The 18,921-nt window shown below is 45.6% G+C and overlaps 1 protein-coding gene across 2 annotated transcripts in view; it reads right to left on the minus strand.

Annotated features, from left to right (window-relative positions):
- Positions 1–173: 173 nt before the first annotated feature.
- Positions 174–18,921, minus strand: part of LOC125705015 (serine/threonine-protein phosphatase 2A 55 kDa regulatory subunit B gamma isoform) — a 50,024-nt gene continuing 31,276 nt past the window's right edge. For both annotated transcript variants that reach the window (XM_048971326.1, XM_048971325.1), the window contains 4 exons: positions 15,552–15,716; positions 9,544–9,713; positions 7,651–7,742; positions 174–3,244 (listed from right to left, as the gene is read on the minus strand). In XM_048971326.1, coding sequence (XP_048827283.1) covers positions 2,953–3,244; positions 7,651–7,742; positions 9,544–9,713; positions 15,552–15,716 — 719 coding nt within the window. In that variant the 3' untranslated portion in view covers positions 174–2,952. The remainder of the gene's footprint in view (positions 3,245–7,650; positions 7,743–9,543; positions 9,714–15,551; positions 15,717–18,921) is intronic.

The raw sequence follows: 18,921 nt of genomic DNA on the forward strand, positions 1-18,921 counted from the left end.
GTCAGAGCTTCTGCTAGTCAGCAAAAGTTATTTCACCTGCATCAAATGTTTAATATGAAGAGTCCAGGGTCGACGAGCTGTTCTATCCTACGGCAGCTAAGCAATAGTGACGTTCTTACCTGGAAATGAGCGGAGAAAGAAAACAGATCTTTGCCATAAACTATAGGATGCAATTCTTTGTTGAAATCTTTATTTGAAAACTCATATTAACATATTTATAACTGTCCATTTGACATGTATGCTGTCCAAAAAACAGGAAATTAACAGAAACTAAACAAATGCGAGGTGAATGGGAGGAGAGAAGGAGAACCTGATGTGAAGGACAGGCACCCTTAGCCAGTGGCCTAGGAGAAATATATGTAATCTTAGAAAAAAACTGAACACCAGAGGAAAAGAATCAGCTAGGCTCTGAAGAGAGTGTGTACTTTGATTTCCACTCCAATGTGTGCCTAATTTCAGCATTGTTTTCAAAGTTTGTTTCTGGGTGAGGAACGGGGCAGGTGGAGGTGAGCATTGGTCACGGCGGCGAACTGAGCTGAGAAGCGGAAGTGCCTTCGTAAGGCTACCTGTGGGCCTCTTCGGGGACACAGCATGGAATGACCTGAACTGACTGCCCCCCTCATTTCATGTCAAAAGTAACACGACTTTCTAGACGTCCTGATGACAGCTGTACTCCTGTACGTCCTGCGGGGCCACGTTCCTCCTGTGTTCAGCATCTTCTTGTTTTATTACAGGAAATATTAGTTATATCGTAAAGAGAATCAACAGTATATACACAGTTCCATTGATCCATTACAAAGATTTGATTATTATTAATAAACATTCCTCATTCCTTTTAATTTTTGCCTCATTAAAAGTTGTAAGCATTATAAATGTACATTGTAACACTGGACAATGGCAAACATGCTTTTGTGCCTCCAAACACAAAACGTATATTAGTTGTTTTATGGTATCTAGTGCCATGAAAAGACACACCATTGCAAGCCATTATACAGCAAACAGCCCGTTTATGGTTCTGAAAAAGGCAGCCAGAAACCTAAAAACAGATCAATTATCATCATGCAGGGTCATTTGCTGTTACTTTTTTTCCCCTAATTTGCAAAGGAGCATGTGTCAAGGTCTAAATCCCTACGGTAAGCCTGGACTTCTGGGGGGAACTGTCCTCATTGTAACAAATCTTTTTTGTAAAGGCTGCATGTTCAAAAGTGAAAGAGAGATAGAGAGTGCAATATCATACCACTGGTCATTCTCTGTGCTGTAAAATACAGTCTCTCATCACAGGAGAGTCAGAAATCCCTCCAAACAGGCTACTTCTATCAAAAATGCCATTTTCGCCAGCGGTATTGTCCTTGCTGTCAGCGTCAACATTACCGTAAGCTCACAACACAAAACAAAAGGATTTAACTGAGACATACATTCACACCTGCACCATACCATGTCCACCACAATCACTATAACCACCACTAACACGCTACACGCTGCAAAGTGCAGGGCTCCGTGTGACCCTCTTCACCCCCCCCCCCCCCCACCCTGTTCATTCCAGACACCAAAGCCAAATTTAATTGTTACAAAGTTCAAAAACACAGCAGTCATCGCAGAAACCCTACATTAGAGGGCCCCATTTTCTGTGCACATTCAATACTCTGGACCACACTTCGGACAACGATGCTAAAACTCAAGTCAGACAAATGAGATGGAAAAACATGACACAATGGAAAGGGGGGGGGGGGGCGTGCTCAACCAGATTAACCCTGAAGCTAATGCTTTCTAAAAAAAAAAAACTGCATTCGGAAAACACAGAACATGTAGTCTACTTCAAAGATCAAAGAATATTTGGAGCTTGTATTCTCAACAACAGAAACGGATTGATCTGAATCCTCTTTGAACTTTGAATATTTTGATTACAACTTTGCTTTTCTTACTCTGCTGGCCGTAAGGTGTCCTCAGTTCCATCTGTGAACTTTTTAAAAGTTTTAAACTACATACCTATCGCCCAATAAAATCAAGTGAAAATGATGGGGCAGATGAAGATCTAGAAGCCCTTAAAGAACCAAAATGCATGAGGTCGGCGACCTGCAGCGAGATCAGTCCTGCTGACATCATTAATAACCACATCAATAAAGATTTCTTGTTTTTGTTTCATTCACAAAAATATCTGCTGCCCTACTTTGCAAATCTGGCTTCTTAGATAATGCTGTTGCTAAATTACTTACGAAGCTTACAGTTTTACCCATGTACACAGCTTGAATATTTGAAATATCTTATTAAATCACCCTAACAGTTACAGAGGGAGTAGGGTGCCCTTCCTTGACAAGACCCTGAAACCTTTTGGTCATAAGCCCAGCTCCTTTTTTGCAGTACCTAGTGCATGAAAAGTACAACTCAATGGTAAGAATTATAATATTTTAAGAATATAATTTTCTTTGGAGCAATAGTGCTGTGGCAATGAATAAGCTGATTGATAAAATAATGGCATCCACTGCTGAACCTTTTACAACCAACAGGGGTTACGTTAACAAAGACCTGCAGGGGGTTAGCAACAAAACATCATAGTTTTTCACACATGAAAAATGATACCAGGTCTGACAACGTGTGACAACTAGAGTGACAACAAGAGTTAAATTGTGACAGAGCAAAGAGGGCATGATTTGGGCAGCTAGAAGCAGATGAAATAAACCCTGGAAAGCTAAACGAGGATGTCAAGTGAAATCATACATTCCTTCTATCCACTTGGGAGTAAAAAGTCTGTGATCTCCACCTCGTTGATGGCTTCCTGAAAACCACTGGGAAACAAACACAAGTGATGAATCACAATCCACAATTCCAACAAAAAGTGTTTGCCCTGTTTCCAAATGTCAGGTGGGTCCAGTGAATATTTTGAGGAAATGTGGGAGCTGCATGGGCTCCTCTCAGGTAAGAAGGGGGATTCATGGTCCAATGTTGCGCTCAGTGTTAATGCATCTCCGAGTTGACTTTGTCCTGGAAGATGTACAGATTGTTTGTGGCGGCAATAGCGATGATGTTCTCGGCCGGATGCCAAGCCGTGTGTAGAATCTTCTTTGTGAAGTCCAGGCTGTCCACGCTGATGTCATCCTTACGGCGCTTACCGCCAGCACATACCCGCCGCGGCTTCAGCACCGCGCGTGGCTTGCTGCTCTCCCGGGATGCCTCAAGGGTGACGTCCCGCTTGGTGTTCCGGTCGAACATCCGAAAGAAATTGTTGTATGCTCCAGTCATGATCACACTGAGGGCACCAGCAGGAAAAGGGGATGGGAGTCAACTTCGAGTTTGGTAACATGGCAACATGGCAAGAGATACTGTCTGGGTAATCTTGACTATTCTCTATTATGTATGGCAAAGGTGCAAAACATTACAGGCACATGTGACTAACGTGGTGGATGTTTGAAAATGAAAATGCATGGCCCCATCAACAGGCCAATGGGATTGCAGGAAGACCCAGGCACAAGAAGCCTCAGTGAATCCCTGTATTAGTGAAGGATGGCAACAGAGATAAATCCCACCTGTCTAAGGACAGTTCACGTTTTTATCTAGGTTTACCTTCCATGGTAAGTATTTCTTAAAATTTCTGTTTATCAACAGCGTAGTCCACTGACAGCCAAGCTGAATGGATAGTGCCCCTTTGCATCTAAAAGAAGGCAGCTAATGAACATGCGCACATGTTTTTCACCAACAAGGCAGCTTTGCTCCTATATAATGGAGGGTAGGTTCCAAAAAGCTCAGAGGGACGATGCCTGTCTAGTGCTCATCACCACATTACCCTCCCTGTCATTTGGCAGCCCTAAGAAATCCAAGTGGATACATGGCACCCTTCCCCCGCCCTCGTGTGCCCTCGCCTAGTATGTCTCGATCCCCCCAAAATGCATTATTCAGGAGAACTGTCATGAACTAGGCCCCCCAACCACACCCCTGAATGGGACCTGCGTGTGTATAGCCTTGGATCATGAGCTCTTGTCATCTGGGGATATCTATTAACAGAGAATGGGGGTGGAGGGTGAAAAGGAGGGGATTTGTTCCTTCCATGGCCAGGCTGTAGTTTTTAAGGACATTTATGGCACAGAATGATCTGTTTAAAGGCATCATATCATTCTTAGATGGTAATGTCAGAAGTAACTGCCTGCAGAAAGCCCACAAGCGCCGATGATAACAGCACAGCATCTTGCAGGATTTTAAAACCCCATCCATACAATAAATCCGATAGCTGCCTTTAAATAGACCCGATGTGAAGACAAGAGGCTTCAGTGTCCGAAGGCTCACAGATGCAGTTTTATTTTTAGCATGGTGAACAGTGGCGATAATCACTGTTCCGTAAGCCGGTGCTGGGATCCATGTCTATCCTCGACCGGAGAACGATTCAACAATTCTCTCTGATTAGTATTCCTTCAAGCCTCGCAGCCATGAACACTGAACGTGATTTATATTCACTAAGAGAGGGATGGGACAAAAAAGCACAATTTCAGCATGAAAAGCCAGCAGCAAAAAGGAAATATACAGCCGATCCCGTCGACTGTCAGACGCTGGTCACGTGTTCCTGTGACAAATTACTCGATGTGGCTCTGAGCGGCCACTGCTGATTGGAGAGTACATCGTGTAGCTGCTGTTAAAGCCAAAGTTGCATCACTCTGCTCTAACTGTAGCTGCTGCGTCAGCCAGCCTCTTCCTTCTTTTGTTCATTAATTAACTCCTCAAAATGACATAGACTGCCAAGAAGTGTGTGCTTCTGTTTTAAAGAAACCCCCAGCTTCAGGGCACCATCAAATATGGGACTGTGAGCTATCCGGGTGCCTCGGAGTGTGCGGCTCTGTGGGTGGAAGCCCTTTGCTTGGGGAGAGGAGAGTCCTGCCCTTTTCTGTGCTGTCATCAGAATCATTTCACTGCCAGTTAAGTGGGGATAGAGTCGCTGGACTGAGACTCACGAACAGTGACACCAACAATAATGTGAATTAGCCCTGCGAGTTGAAAACCCCGCGCTGACCCCATACAAGATTAGCGGCTATAGAAGACAGATCGTTGGAAGTGAAGCACTGGGTGCTTTTACACAGTGAACGTGCAATTAGTGAAGCAGTGTAGCACATATTCTGTGCCTTTATCCAGCTGGAATATACAAAGTAATAACTGGCTAATTGAACCCGATAAATCAAATAATGTAAAAAAAAAAGCAAAAACGCAAAAATTATATGCAAAAACAGAAATAGCCAGACTGGTTCATCCCTAAAGTACTGAATGACTAATAATAGACACACATGCCTAGATGAAGCCTACAGACTGGAGTGGTACAGATCAAAGCACATGGCATATGGGAGGACATTAAATCATTACATCATACACCACACGTTAACACACGCACATTTGGCAGGTTACATGGTGGTAGCGGTGGTTAATGGGAGGGAGGGGGGGTTAATGGTAACCGCATAATGAATAATCACTCCAGTGTAAGCTCATCTTTGCTGGGGGAGGGGGGTCTCACAAAACCCACCCCACCCTGGTTCCCAATTAGGGTTTCACACAGCTCAAATTATGGTCTGATAAAGACAGCAAACTCAATTAGCGAGTGTCTGTCCCCTATTACTGTCACAGTGAATGGAACTGCTTCATGTCCCACTAATACACGGCAGTTATGGTTTTTCTGAGATCATGCCTAACGCTCCTGTTCTGTGTGGAAACTTCCGTCCGGGTTCCCTACAGAAAGATCAATCTCAGCCCTGATGAAGGATTCATATCTACCGAGCAAACATCCTTCATGTACAGTTTGTCTAAATTCCTTAGCTTTTGGATCAATCTGACCCCCCCCGGACCAACCTCTATGCGCCCTATCTCACAAGCTGCTGGCTGTATCATCGTCAGTAGCCATTATTCCTGTCCTTCTCTACTTGCAGGCAGACTCAAGCTGCTCTCTTCAAGCCTGCTATTCCTAATGCTTCGCTTTAGAGAGCATAGCGCTAACCAGAGGTGAGCGCAGGGTCAAGTCTTCCCCGTCATACATCAACATTTCTTACTTAAACCATCGTAATGCTTAATGGTTCACTTGAGTTGAGTGTGTAGATGTGTAGACAGAGTATATGATTTCGGCAGTGACTGATTTATGCGTAACACAAAACAAATGTGTGGGTGTTGAAAATGCCACTCTTTAGCTGTGGTCTTTTTTTGACAATGACTGGCTTGACTGTTACCAACGTACTAGCATGTCCTTGTTGCCATTCTGCTAAATTCATCTGGAGATAGAAGCGTCTGCATAATAATTAGAAATACTACGTAAAATAGTAAAATAATATATAAATCTACCATATTCAGACTGCCATCCTGGTGAGGGTTGTCATGTCACTCCCCCCACCTCAATGTGCATGTCACTCTTTTGCAGTCACTGTGACCGCAGCGTGCTAAGACACTCCTTTCTCACGGCTGTCGTCCCCCCACTGGGACCGCGTCCAGACCATATGGTATAGCAGTCAGCACATATACCACCATTCAAACGCAGCCACCTTGTGGTTACAGCAAAGCCAAATTTTGTGACTTCAAACCCTTTTCAGTCATTTGTATGATTTCGATACAATAAATAATACCAGTTAATACTTTTATAGTTATTTATTTACAATGTTAGAGGGGTTAGGGTCAACCTAGGACCCCAACCCGCGACTTAATGGTCCTCCATCTTTAGCAAGTAAAATTACTGTATTATTTATGGTGAAGCATTCTGAAACTACCAAGGGGTCAAAGTAGGGTGGAGGGACACTGGAACCTCACTGCAGAGGCCTCACTGTTCAAGCCTAACCGTGCGGCAGAAATGGACAGAAGGAGAATAAGCCAGGGGTGGTGCCAAAGCAGCAGGTTTGTCACAGAGATGTGGATTTAAGGCAAGCTGTGCCTGCGGACTTCAGGTAGGTGAACACTAATAATTTAGCTTTAGATTCAGAGAATGAAATGACACACTGGGGCACAGAATATCAGCCAATCACATTTCTCCACAATGCACAATAAGACCCTCAAAACAACAGTGTCTTCTTTACTAACGGAACACCGTCCTTGGCCAGTCATTGTCATCACAGTGAGGCAGTTATTTATTTATTTATTTTTTTGAGGGGGTGCATTTGTTCTGATCTCTGATAAGAAGGAGACAGGCAGTGCTGGGGTAACGGCAGGCTTTCTGTCGCACAGCATCGTTAAGCTCAGAGACGTGACAGGCGGAGCCAGGCGGAGCCGTCGCCATTGTGTCAGATGCTTTAACTGCTAGCATTGCCATCGTGGCACCGAAACAACCTCGTTAGTGATACATTATCAGTCTAAATCATATCATACATGCAGTGCCTGACACATTTCAGGATAAGAGAATACTGAAAATAAGACAATTGAATCTCGTTTGTTTGGATGATTCATATTCATTTTCGCCTGTTATCTAAAGCCACTGTTAAATGTTTAGCTTATACACTGGAGCTGATGTGTCCCGGCTGGCCAAACAGGGAAACTACGCTATTGACTTGAGTTAGCATTTCCCAGTAGATGATGGTGCTATACTATACTAGTATGTGTTTCTCACTGCTGCCTTCCTTTCTGTTTGTCAGCTGATGAATTCCGCGCTTTCTAGACTGTTCCACAGGGTCGTCTTGTCCCATGACCTCAGCAGCGACGATCGCTCACCTGTCACTACCGTTCCAGGCACATTCGAACTTGTCAAAGATGCAGTCATTCTCGTAGAGGGAGCAGAGTTTGCTGCGCAGGTAATCGTGGACCTGCAGGGGACACAGGGATCGCATCACCCCGATGATGAACCATAATCACACATCACAGAGCAAACATGCAATTTAGAGAGATCAGTAGAGACACTGGGAAGGACTCTTTACAGTCTGGTTAAATGGTATTCTGCATTACAGCCTGGCTGCAGGTGATAGACAGAATAAATAAACTGCTGACTCTACAGGAATACATCTGGAGAGGGAGACACAGTGTGACACTTCAGGGACAGCAGACTCACGGTCAGAATCATGAGCGCAGCCAGTTTGTACTGATGCAGGACGCATTCAATAGTACATAGTCTTTCAGTGACAGTGATTTTGGAAAAGGTACACATGGAATGCTGATCTGTCTCATTTTAGCTGTTCATCCCTTCTTGGTTCATTTATTTTCTTAAAAAACACGCACACAGCTAACAGTCGTGCTGGGCTCTATTTCAAAGACCACGTCAGGTTTGAGGACCAGCCTTCATGTCAGGAAATGAACTTGTATTTCCGAGGGTTGCGTGTGACACGTGAGCTTTCTGCACGCTCGTCACGGTTTAAGAAGATGTATTTGGCTCCTGCGGAACGGCCCGCCTTCTTAATCTGTCATCGTCCTGTCACCCCTGTATAAACAAGCCCCCCCCATCTGCAAATTATAGCTCATCAAAAGGGCAGAATCTCCCATTGTTCATGTGGGGGTGGGGGGCTCAGGAGGCCACATGCACCGTCAGCCCTCTTCACGGCTTCCGTGGGACCGCGGGATGGAGGAGGGGTTAATTACAGAACCCAGCGGAAGCGGCTATGCAGCACTGCAGCGGGGCACTGGCTGCTGCATGGCTGCTGCATCGCGCCGAATGCTGTACTGAGCATCACAGGCTGTCTGTCTGATAGAAGTATGAATGAATTATACATAACAGCCGGATGCCAGTCTGGTGCTCCCAGGCATCACAGCAAAGACGGCATCGTCTCTTTAACTCCTCGTCGCTGCTTCTCCTCCCCCTGTCTTCCTCTCACAATTCCCCTCTCTCCTGCCTTTGCTCCTTTCCATCGCTCCCTTTTGCGCTTCTCTCCTCTCTGCTCCCCGGTGCCCCCCTCCCTTGCCCGTATCTTAATTTCATCAACGTGGATTGGAAAAAAAAAAAAGGGATCAATGCTTTATTTGGAAAGTGGGATCTGCCGGGATCTGCCAGGCTGTGCACGCGGCTTATGACTAAGCGAGAGGCGACGATGAAAAAGCCAAAGTGGGATAAAAACAGTAGTAGCGGCGTTTGGACGTCGCCTCCTCCCTCTCTCACCGCTTCCCTTTAGGTGCTGCATTGCAGATCCGGCTGGACTGTGAGGGACAGCGTGCTGCTATAAATAGACCCCAGGGCTCGCGGACTGCGGGTACCCCACTGACTGTGCAGCGCGCGCGCACACACACACACACACACACACACACACACACACACACACACACACACACACTTGCACAAACGTTGCTGTGATGTATATCACCTGCAGCCCACAGCTGTGTGTGAGTTAATTTTTCTCATGCAAAAAAACTGTGTGTCAGTGAAGGTCTTATCTATCCAGCTGCTTCCTCGATGCAAGGGCATTAATAATTTCTTATTAAAAAAAGAATGTACTAAAAAACTGCACTGATTGAGAACAAAAGCTTCTTTGGGTGAAAAGCACAGTGTTGACTGTATCAGATTTCCACAGTTACTCTGTGCTGCTTTGGTTAGAGAGTATGTGATGAACTGTACCAGGTCAAAAAGCATGCCAGAGCAGAAGGAAGGTGTGTGACTGAAGCTGAAGGAGGCGCGAGACTAACCTGGTAGGTCTCGATGGGCTTATTCTCCATGTTGAGATCCCAGACTTTGGTGGTGAGGTAATCCCGGGTGAGCAGGTAGCGGCCGCTGTGGCTGAACTTGACGTCAGAGATGGAGGAGATGATCTCAGAGAAGAACGAGCGGTTGTTGGGGTCTTCGGGCTCCTCGAACACTGCGGGGAGACACGCAGGATCCATCATTCTGGAGAAGCAGTCATGCAGCTACCAGACCTCAGGTACTCACTAGAGGGCAGTGTCTCTCAGCTTCAACACTGGCCAGAGTAGAGGTGCCCCACATTTGTTTGGTGTATGATATCGGTTCAAGCATCAAAAAAGTGCAACACTATAGTCTTAAAAATCCATTAACCTTGGTTTGGCTACTGATTTTTCACATCTTCTCTTCATTCCTTACTTGTCTGTGTCCTTATTTGTAACACAAGGTCCTCTATATCTCCTGCCTGTCTCAGAAAATCATTTTTCTTTAAGGCTTGAAGCTAAACAACCTGCTTTTTGGTCTTTTAGATTCTGTCCATCCAACCTTTGAATCCCTGACTGAATTCCGTTTGTTCCCCAGTCCCTCCTCCACACAGAGATTCATCCCCCTCTTCTATATTTACCTTTTGAGAGCCAAAACTAGTCCCCGGTGCTAGTAAAAATGGCTAAAATGATTGAAGATGTTTTTCTTCATTTTATAAAAGATTAATGATAATGCATGCCATTTTCAAATATAGTAAAAAAACAAGATATTTCAGTACTAGTATACATATTTAATAGATGCAAACAAAGTGATTATTTGTGGCTCTGTGCCTCAGGAGCCTGTCCATAAGCCCAGTGCTTCCTGGAATAGGTCTGGGATCTCAGCTCTCTGGTAAACAGACTGCAGAATGAGAGCGCTGATGCTGCAGCCAGTGAGGGGAGACCCTTTAAAAGTCATCTGGCTTTTTAAAACAATGCTGACGCAGAACTGCAGGGACCATCCTGACTGTGCATTTAAGCCACTGTACGCATGTGTGTGGCTACGCACCGTTGCCGCCGGACCCCGTGTCATGGGATTGCTGAAGGGTAAAAGGGTGACGCGCAATTAGCGCCCATCAGAGCAACATCAGCTTTTCGATTAGTTCATCTCTCTGCCGCCCTCCCCCGGGGCTGGCGGCCCTACGCCGCTTTTAACAACGTGGGACGACACATAATTTTAAGGGCCAGTCAGACGTGCATCGCAGCTTCTCTTTATTAACGTTCCATGTGCCGTCAGATGCAGGGTTAAGCACCACAGATATTCAGGCATCTGTGCTATCTGCGAAAGCACCATAGATATTCAAACACTGAATGACAAACATTGTTTATTCTCCACAGTCATAAGCAGTATGGGTTTGCCTGTTTATAAAAACAAATTTTGCATTGTTAATGCCTCCTATATTGAAGCTTGAGGCAGGCTATTAATATACGTTTTTTCAAAGATAAAATGTATATTTTTTATGTAAGTTTTTGCATTTTTTTGGGCTGTTAAAGGCATACCTTCTGTAGGGACCACTTCTGGACCACAGTGCAGAGCACCATAACCAGTGTACTATAAACCACCATAGAGTTCTCGAGTCAGCAGAGCGGCTGGGGAACGGTGCCCACTACTGTGGGGAGCACGAAAAGACAGTATGCGGTCTCTCTAGTCTTTCTTAGTTTCCATTGCCTCCAGATGGGTCTCAGACCACCTCAATCGAGAACCAATTGCAGCTTGCAGGTTATGTATCAAATTGACCTAGAGTGACACAAGGGTACTGACTGTGCTCTCCTATTCACGTCAGTGTCAATAGTTTGACGTAAATACCTGGCTTTAAATACAAACATACCATTTCTGTTACAGGGTCTTTAGCATACAAACATCACGTAGACCAATTATTACAATATTACTTTCCCCAAAGCGAAAAAGCAGGTCGATACGGAGCAGCAGAAGCTGCTATTTCTGTGCAGCCGGGTTCTCTGCACCGCCGTGAGAAACCCCGCATGCTGCTCTGCCTCCTCCGGCCCGAGCTCTGACAGCTGCCTTAAGGATTTGAGGCGGGCCAGGCTGTATCAGGGGGAAAAAAACAGGGCTTCCTTCTATGCCTAGAGGCAGTGGGGCGGGGGGGGGGGGGTGTCTGAGCCATTAAAAGAGAGACTGCACTCAGAGATGCAGACGGGGGGAGATGCTCTCCCAGACAGGCGCACCAGTGAGACCGGCACCCCAACAGAGCGCGGATTTGCTATAATGAGCGCCGTCTCCATGGCGAGGCAGGCGGGATCGTTTACGGCTTGGGAGCCCCCCGGGGCACGCCGCTCTCTGCGCACACGTTCCGCGGGTCGGGTTGCGGGACGGTCAGCCTCTTCTTCAGCAGCAGGCACACAGGGAGTCGACCTACGGGTTTCGGATCATTACTCGGGAATGGAATAGCAGTCTGAGAGCAGAGCTGCGGAACTCGTGCCCCAGCCTTTGGCAATGGAAGCACTTAAACAAGGGACAGAGGTAGCAGATCCACTGTAGATGTTGAAAATATAACTGCTTCAGGTCACTTCTGGGAGACAGATTATTTTCCTTCATTAGCACAAACATTTCAGAGTGATTTTTGTAGCGAAACTGGATCATATTTATCAGAAAAATTATTTTCTGGTGGATTATGAATGCATTTTTTTGGTCATTATATGAGAGGACGCGGTATGGATGCTCTTCCAATTGCAAACCTTCACTGGAGGAGCGTTCACGGAAGCAAACACTGCATGAGTATGGTATAGATCTGGGTAAATGGCACCTTCATTTGACTAACCAGAGAGGAATCTCTGGGCCTTCTAGAACATTCAGCAGAATTCAACCCTGTCTCAGATTCAGGAAGGTGACTCAGCTTTCATGACAACCTGTCATTGTGCTGAGAATGTGGGTTTAACCAAACCAGTGAAGTGCTTGTGATCCTAATCTACATGTCAAGCTCTGCGGTCTGTAGATATGACCGTGGAAAGTCAGCGTCCCCGTTTCTTCCAAAGGCATAAGCCGACGTTGAGTGGTGACAGGTGGAGTATGTGCTTATACTGTCACCTCCAGATTAATAAGTTCCCAGTCACATCACTCTTTCCTCTTCTATCTACATCCCACAAATATTTCATGTTTAAAAAACAATCCCAACAACAGGGAAGAACTGCAGACCCAACCCTGGGACGGGAGGCAAAATACAGCAAACTCTCACAACAAAAAGTGACATCAGAATAACATAAATGTCATGGAATCATGGTGTCTGTTATGGTAATGCCTGACTCTATAAACTCCCAGGAGGCTTGTCAATATAAGCCCCCCCCCAACCCGCCCATACTTCACCAGCCCATGGCAGTTTTCTATGGATCGCTATTCATTAGAAATGATTGCTAAGACAACCCCACCAGAGGCCCCCCAGCTGCAATGGATTTTGGTCCCTGGAGGGTTAAAGGTGCACAGACCCACCAACTGGTGATGAGGAACCATCACAACAGGATCCCACCACTGGGAGCTGATAGGATCTTGAGATATTGATCATCACAGACCCAACTAAACCTGTTGACTTACAATAATAATTATCTGGTCCCGAGGACTCTTATTATCTGAGGAGAGTCTTTTTTTCTCAGTCTACCATGTGGTCACCATCCTGTTAAAGGAGGATCACCAGGTCAACCAGCAGTCTTTCCAGTGACCAGTGGAATCAGCACATTCATCTAAGCAAACAAAACAAACCTCAGAAAACAGGCGACTCATCACGTCCAAATCCCATTATTACAGATCAATATATTTTTATCTGACTGCTGAAATCTCTGGGGGGTCACGGCCCGCCCCCCTGTAATACACGAACTCACTTTCAGATCCTTAGTAATTCAGTAGCCATCTGGCCAGAGGCGCTATCTGTTGAAAGGGTGACACATTTCAGTATAATTAATTCCAAGCTAAATGTCACCAGACACATGCCTGTGGAGATCATTCATTTCAGCTGTGTCTCCATATCAAAGGGCTACACATACTAATACGACAGCGAAGACACGTTTTCTCATTAAAGCTCACATAGGGGCTGAACACCAATGGGAACGAAGTTGAAGAATGTTAAACCAATAACATCAGCTGAATGTTATGCCACCTTCATCCACCAACCTGCATGTGGGACCACCTGCATCTGGACTCATTTATCACCTTTGTTAATCGATAAACCGGAGGTCATCCTGGAAGCAGGGCTGTTCCCTGTAGTCCGATGGGGTGGCGGCAGCTAGGCAGCTTCCGCTCATGCGTCCTTCCACGTGACTCATAAGCCATTCCCTTCATGACACTCGCCGGACGTTTCTCCAGCCTGCAGCTGGTGATGACGCACAGGCGCTACCAAGTCCTGCATCACACTCGCCTTCACGACGGCTGGCTGACGAAAGCTGCCCACAGTCACTCACCCCAAGGCTCCCCCACCTACTCAAAACTGGACTATGTGGGCCAGTGGTCACACAAATCCAGGGACCCCCTAAGGGTGGATAATGTTCTGTGAGGGTGAAGTACCTGGAGACTCCACACGTGAACTCGGACAGTGTCAGCCCGCATTTTCTATTCCATTTCAATGAGATAATGGGTCCCTTGGGGAGTTCAGTGCAGTATACCATTTATCTAGTCTCTTCTCTGTTCATAACATCACATTTTAATATTAAGGGAGATGTATTGCTGACTGGTTGATTTTATGTATGAGAAAATTAACTAATTTACTGTATATATTTCCCCTGTTTCCTTGTTACCCCCTGAATTTCATATTGAACAGTATCATGGTTGGACTTCCTGGTATGTGGGACTCCTAACCATACTGAGCCTTATTAGGGCACGTCATTAATGACCCCCAAGGCATGGGGGTGAGGTGATAGGGGGCAGATTGAAGAACTAATGGATGTTATTCACAGGGGTCCTCGTCACCACGACTCAGCGCTGAGTCACTAGCCACCATCAGGGCCCATTTGTTCACTAAAATGTTCCATGATGAATAGCACATTCTGGCCTATTCTTCTGCCTTCTTCTCCTCACACCCATGTGACCATTACAGCACAACCGTGAACCAGGAGGACCTTAACAAAGACAAGGGTTTGGCAGTACTGAGAGCTCTCAAGCTCCTCACTCAGTAAATGCAGACAATTCTCTAAGTACAGCCCATCAAGCCAAATTCACCATGCACAACAAAACACTTTAGCTGACATGAGTGAATCATGGCCCGATCGAATAATTACTCTTTCAATGGATTATCTTTATAGAAAGGAGAGCATAAATACAGCTTTTTCCTTTTTGTCTGACTAAAGAAATCAAAGGCTGGACAATCTGGGAGACTAAAACAGGTGAGGCAAGCATCTCTGTCGCAGGTCCATTTCAAAGAAGTGTCTTCAGTCAGAACATGTGTACCTGTATTGTTTCCAACCACATCTCTGATCAAAAGCTGTAAATTCTGGGCTCTGATCCCATTATTAATTATAACACAGAGCATGCAGACCTGCAAGGCAATTTCATTAACCTCTGCATTTCCCAGACAGATATATCCCTCAGTCCACTTCCTGGAAGATCCATTGGGCAACCAGAATTTAGATGAAGTCATGACACCAACCGTGCTGACCTCATCATTACAGAAACATTGCTAAAAATGGAATACCTCACAATCTGCCACCATTGCAATCAGCCATCATTATGTTGACATAGTGATATGTCATGGGATGCATAGGATGTAGCTAAAATGGAGCGTCTGCAAAGTCTCTCAAAGAACCTTTACGAGCATTAAATTGTTTGGCCACATTGTAGGGAGGTGCTAAATCATTGCCTACACAGCCTTGATTTGCTGACCCAAAGTGCTTACCATTGTATAAGCTTAAGACATGTGCTCCAACAGAATTGCTGACTTCAGGTGGTGTAAATCAGCTTAAAATTCACATGCTGGCAGCTACTTTAAATAAGGGCAAGGAAATGTATAGTGGAGTGACCTGTGGGGGGCAGCAAAGAGTAACAGGGAATGACTCACGCTTGGCATGCTTGTCGCAGAGCGCGGACGCACGCATGTCACACAGCCTCAGGGAGCCCTTGCTGCTGCTGTAGACGAACAAGTTGCAGTGATGTGGGTGGAACTCGGCCGCTGTGATCACCTCAGTCAGCTCCTCCATGTTGGCTGGCTTGATGTCCACAATGTCTGGGAGTGGGGCAGTCAAGGATGTCAGCAGCCATATCAACTATAGTTCAGACTCTGCAAGCCATTTGAAGTTTAGCAGGATTGGGCCTGGCCAGTACTTGGACGGGAGATCATCTAGAAAAGCTGGGTTGCTGCTGGAAGAGGCGTTGGTGTGGCCAGCAGGTTAGCGCATCCTGTGGTCAGTGTGGATCCCAATGTCCCAGTGACAGGGACACTGGGCTGTAAAAATGGAGCCGCCCATTGAATGAGACATGGACCTGACGTAATGACTCTCTGAGGTCATAAAACAAATTGACCACTGCGGCCAAATTCTCTCCTGTCCCTTCACTACCTTAGCTACTGTTTGGTAAGCGTACTGACACAGAATGGCTAATGTTGCATCATCCACGTGGATATTACACAGAGGTGGTGGCTGAAGTGGCTCCCCATTGGTTCTGAAAAGCACTTTGGGTGTCTTGAAAAGCGCTATATAAATGTAACATTCAAAACATTCATTCACTCAAACATTCATTCGAGTCTGAAACTGTCTGAAATCATGCCGGCAGCTGATGTAACTCCAGCAAAATAAAATAGCTCACTGAGTCCCCACGCAACACATCCATCCATCTTCCAGCTGCTTATCCTGGGCAGGATCTCAGGGAGCCTGGAGGCTATCCCAGTAAGCACCGGACATGAGGCAGGGGATACCCCACACTGGATTTCAGTCATACAGGGCACATTCACTCACAGTTGATACAGACATAGTTCAGCTAACTGCAGGTCTGTGGGAGGTATCCTATGTAACATGAAAAACACACACACACACACACACACACACACACACACACACACACACACATACACACACAGAACGGAGGTGGGAATTAAACCTCAAACCCTGGGATGCGTGAGGACACAATGCTGCCCACTGAGCCTCCATATCATCACAACACAGCAGCCCTATTCCAAATTCATCCCAGCGTCACACAGTGATTCACGACCCCAACGTAACACAACAAACTCTAAAGTAAAGACTTGGTGACACAATGCAGTAAAGCATGATGACTCACTGAAAAGTAACAAAATAAAACACGGCTTAATTAACCTCCTATTCCATCCTCCTAAAAACGGTAATGGAATATATCAGAATGTATCCCCCTGTGAAGCGCAGTGCAGCAAACCTGAAAGTAAGGGAATCCTGGGTCTCAGATGAATGAAGGCCGGAGCCGCACTGAAAGCCATGGTGTGTTTGCCGGATTTATTATTACACCTTCCAGCAAATCAAAAAATAAGTTTGAAAGGAATTTCAAGAGATGTATTTGAAACTGTCATCTCCTCGATCCTAAGGTCTTTCCAAGAGTAGAACCCTGGTGGTACCACTGGAAGGTATCACATGTGAACAACACCCTTTGAAGTGAACCCACATCAGTCCCCAGACAGAAAACATGCATGTTAAAATAAAACCAAGGTACTTCAGCCTGAAATCAAGCTTTTCAGTTTAGATTTCTGATGCTTTTAGGACAATAACAGGAAATGTAGCCATGAACCCATTATATTCTTAGTATATTTATGTCGCCCCTGCTATATATCTTAAGCTTCCTTGGATAACCTCGGAAGCGCTGGACTAGATAAAAGGTTACTGAAAACGGATACATGGATGGATAATTTGTTTTAGTAATTTGCCACCTGAGTTCTTTTCAATTTCTTCCTGGCTCAGTGTCCAACCAGACAAGGCTTCCTTCATTTATTTTGAAATAAATCTTGCTGGTAGCATTACAGAGCCTATGCAGGAAACCTCCTCTCCGATTTATACTACTGCTCCACCCACGTCCTTCTCCACTCACTTCCATGTTCATTTTTCTTAAAGCTTGAACGCCACGTTCACCGGCACAGTCCCAGGACAAATGCTTCGGAAAGCAGCCTCCGAAGTAACGTGATCTGATGAAACGGTTAAAATCTCTTAAGCTCTTGGCCTGTTTCCTTTGAGACACACGTATATATCAGTCACTCTCATAGCCGGTATGCCTGACAGATCCAGGCATGGGAAAATAATGGATAGAGCTATAGGATTCAATCATCCATCTTGCCTACAGCAGGCTGTGTATTTTTCTAGTGGTGTTCATATGGTCCGGCAGAGGACGTGGACTTGGCCTGGTCCTCAGTCACTTCCTGTGATACAGGAAGTGAAAATAAAGCACTGCAGGTATTTAGAGAAGGGTCCAGCTGCAGATGCCTGTAGAGTGGAGCTCACCCGGAAACACATGACCTCAATTCTGTGTTACAGCGAATAAACCCTAACCTTAAACTTAATCCTAACCCTAACCCTAACCGGAGCTCCACTTTACGTCCTTAAAGATCATGTGTTTCCTGTGGAGGTGACGTATTTCGGGCAGAGCTCCACTCTACAGGCGTCTGCAGCTAGACCCTCTTGGGTATTTAAGAGAGCAAAAGGTGAAACGTGACATGACTGACTGTCTAACAGACGGCGTTAGTCAATACCCGAAACCCTGCTCTCTGATTACAATGATGCATGCTCCCTTTTATAGCATAGCTGGGACCCTCAGGGAATTCCCAGCATGCTCTGGGGATAAAGTCACCGGTTGGCTATCCAAAAGAGAATATTAAGCTCAGACCTGTACTTGAGACCAGCAGAGTTTATCATCTTCTCAACCTTCTCACATACTCTCCAAGATATCACATATAAAAAGTACATCAACAAGGTCAAAAACTACACAAAGATGCATGCCCAAACACAAAAAAGAGAAAACACTGACCTACCATAATATACCATGAAAATATAACCTGAATGAATTACTGAAATACAAAACATAAATATTTCACTGTGATTCCAGGTCACAAAAGGTTTGATTAGGAGGTGCACTCCACAGTGGCACAGCTTCACTCCCATCTTCCTCATGCAAAATTCCATCAGAAAAGCCACAGTGGACACAGACTCCCGATCCCAGCTTGTACTATGCACAGAACATCAGTATGTATGAGTCTGAGGATGGGCCAGAAATTTCTCCGTCAGAAACTCCTGCCAGGCTTTCGTTTCAGTCTGATTAGTCAGCCATTTCAGGTCCTGCTACATGGGTCCACTCCAGTGCCAGGAATGAGATGATAACAGCACATGCACAGACCCACTGCCCATGAGTATCCTGTTCTTGTAGCCCATACCTCACACTCAATTCCCTGTCCTATGGACAGGCTACTTTTCCTCATACCC

Source organism: Brienomyrus brachyistius, chromosome 12 (assembly GCF_023856365.1).
Source record: "Brienomyrus brachyistius isolate T26 chromosome 12, BBRACH_0.4, whole genome shotgun sequence".
Taxonomy (NCBI): domain Eukaryota; kingdom Metazoa; phylum Chordata; class Actinopteri; order Osteoglossiformes; family Mormyridae; genus Brienomyrus; species Brienomyrus brachyistius.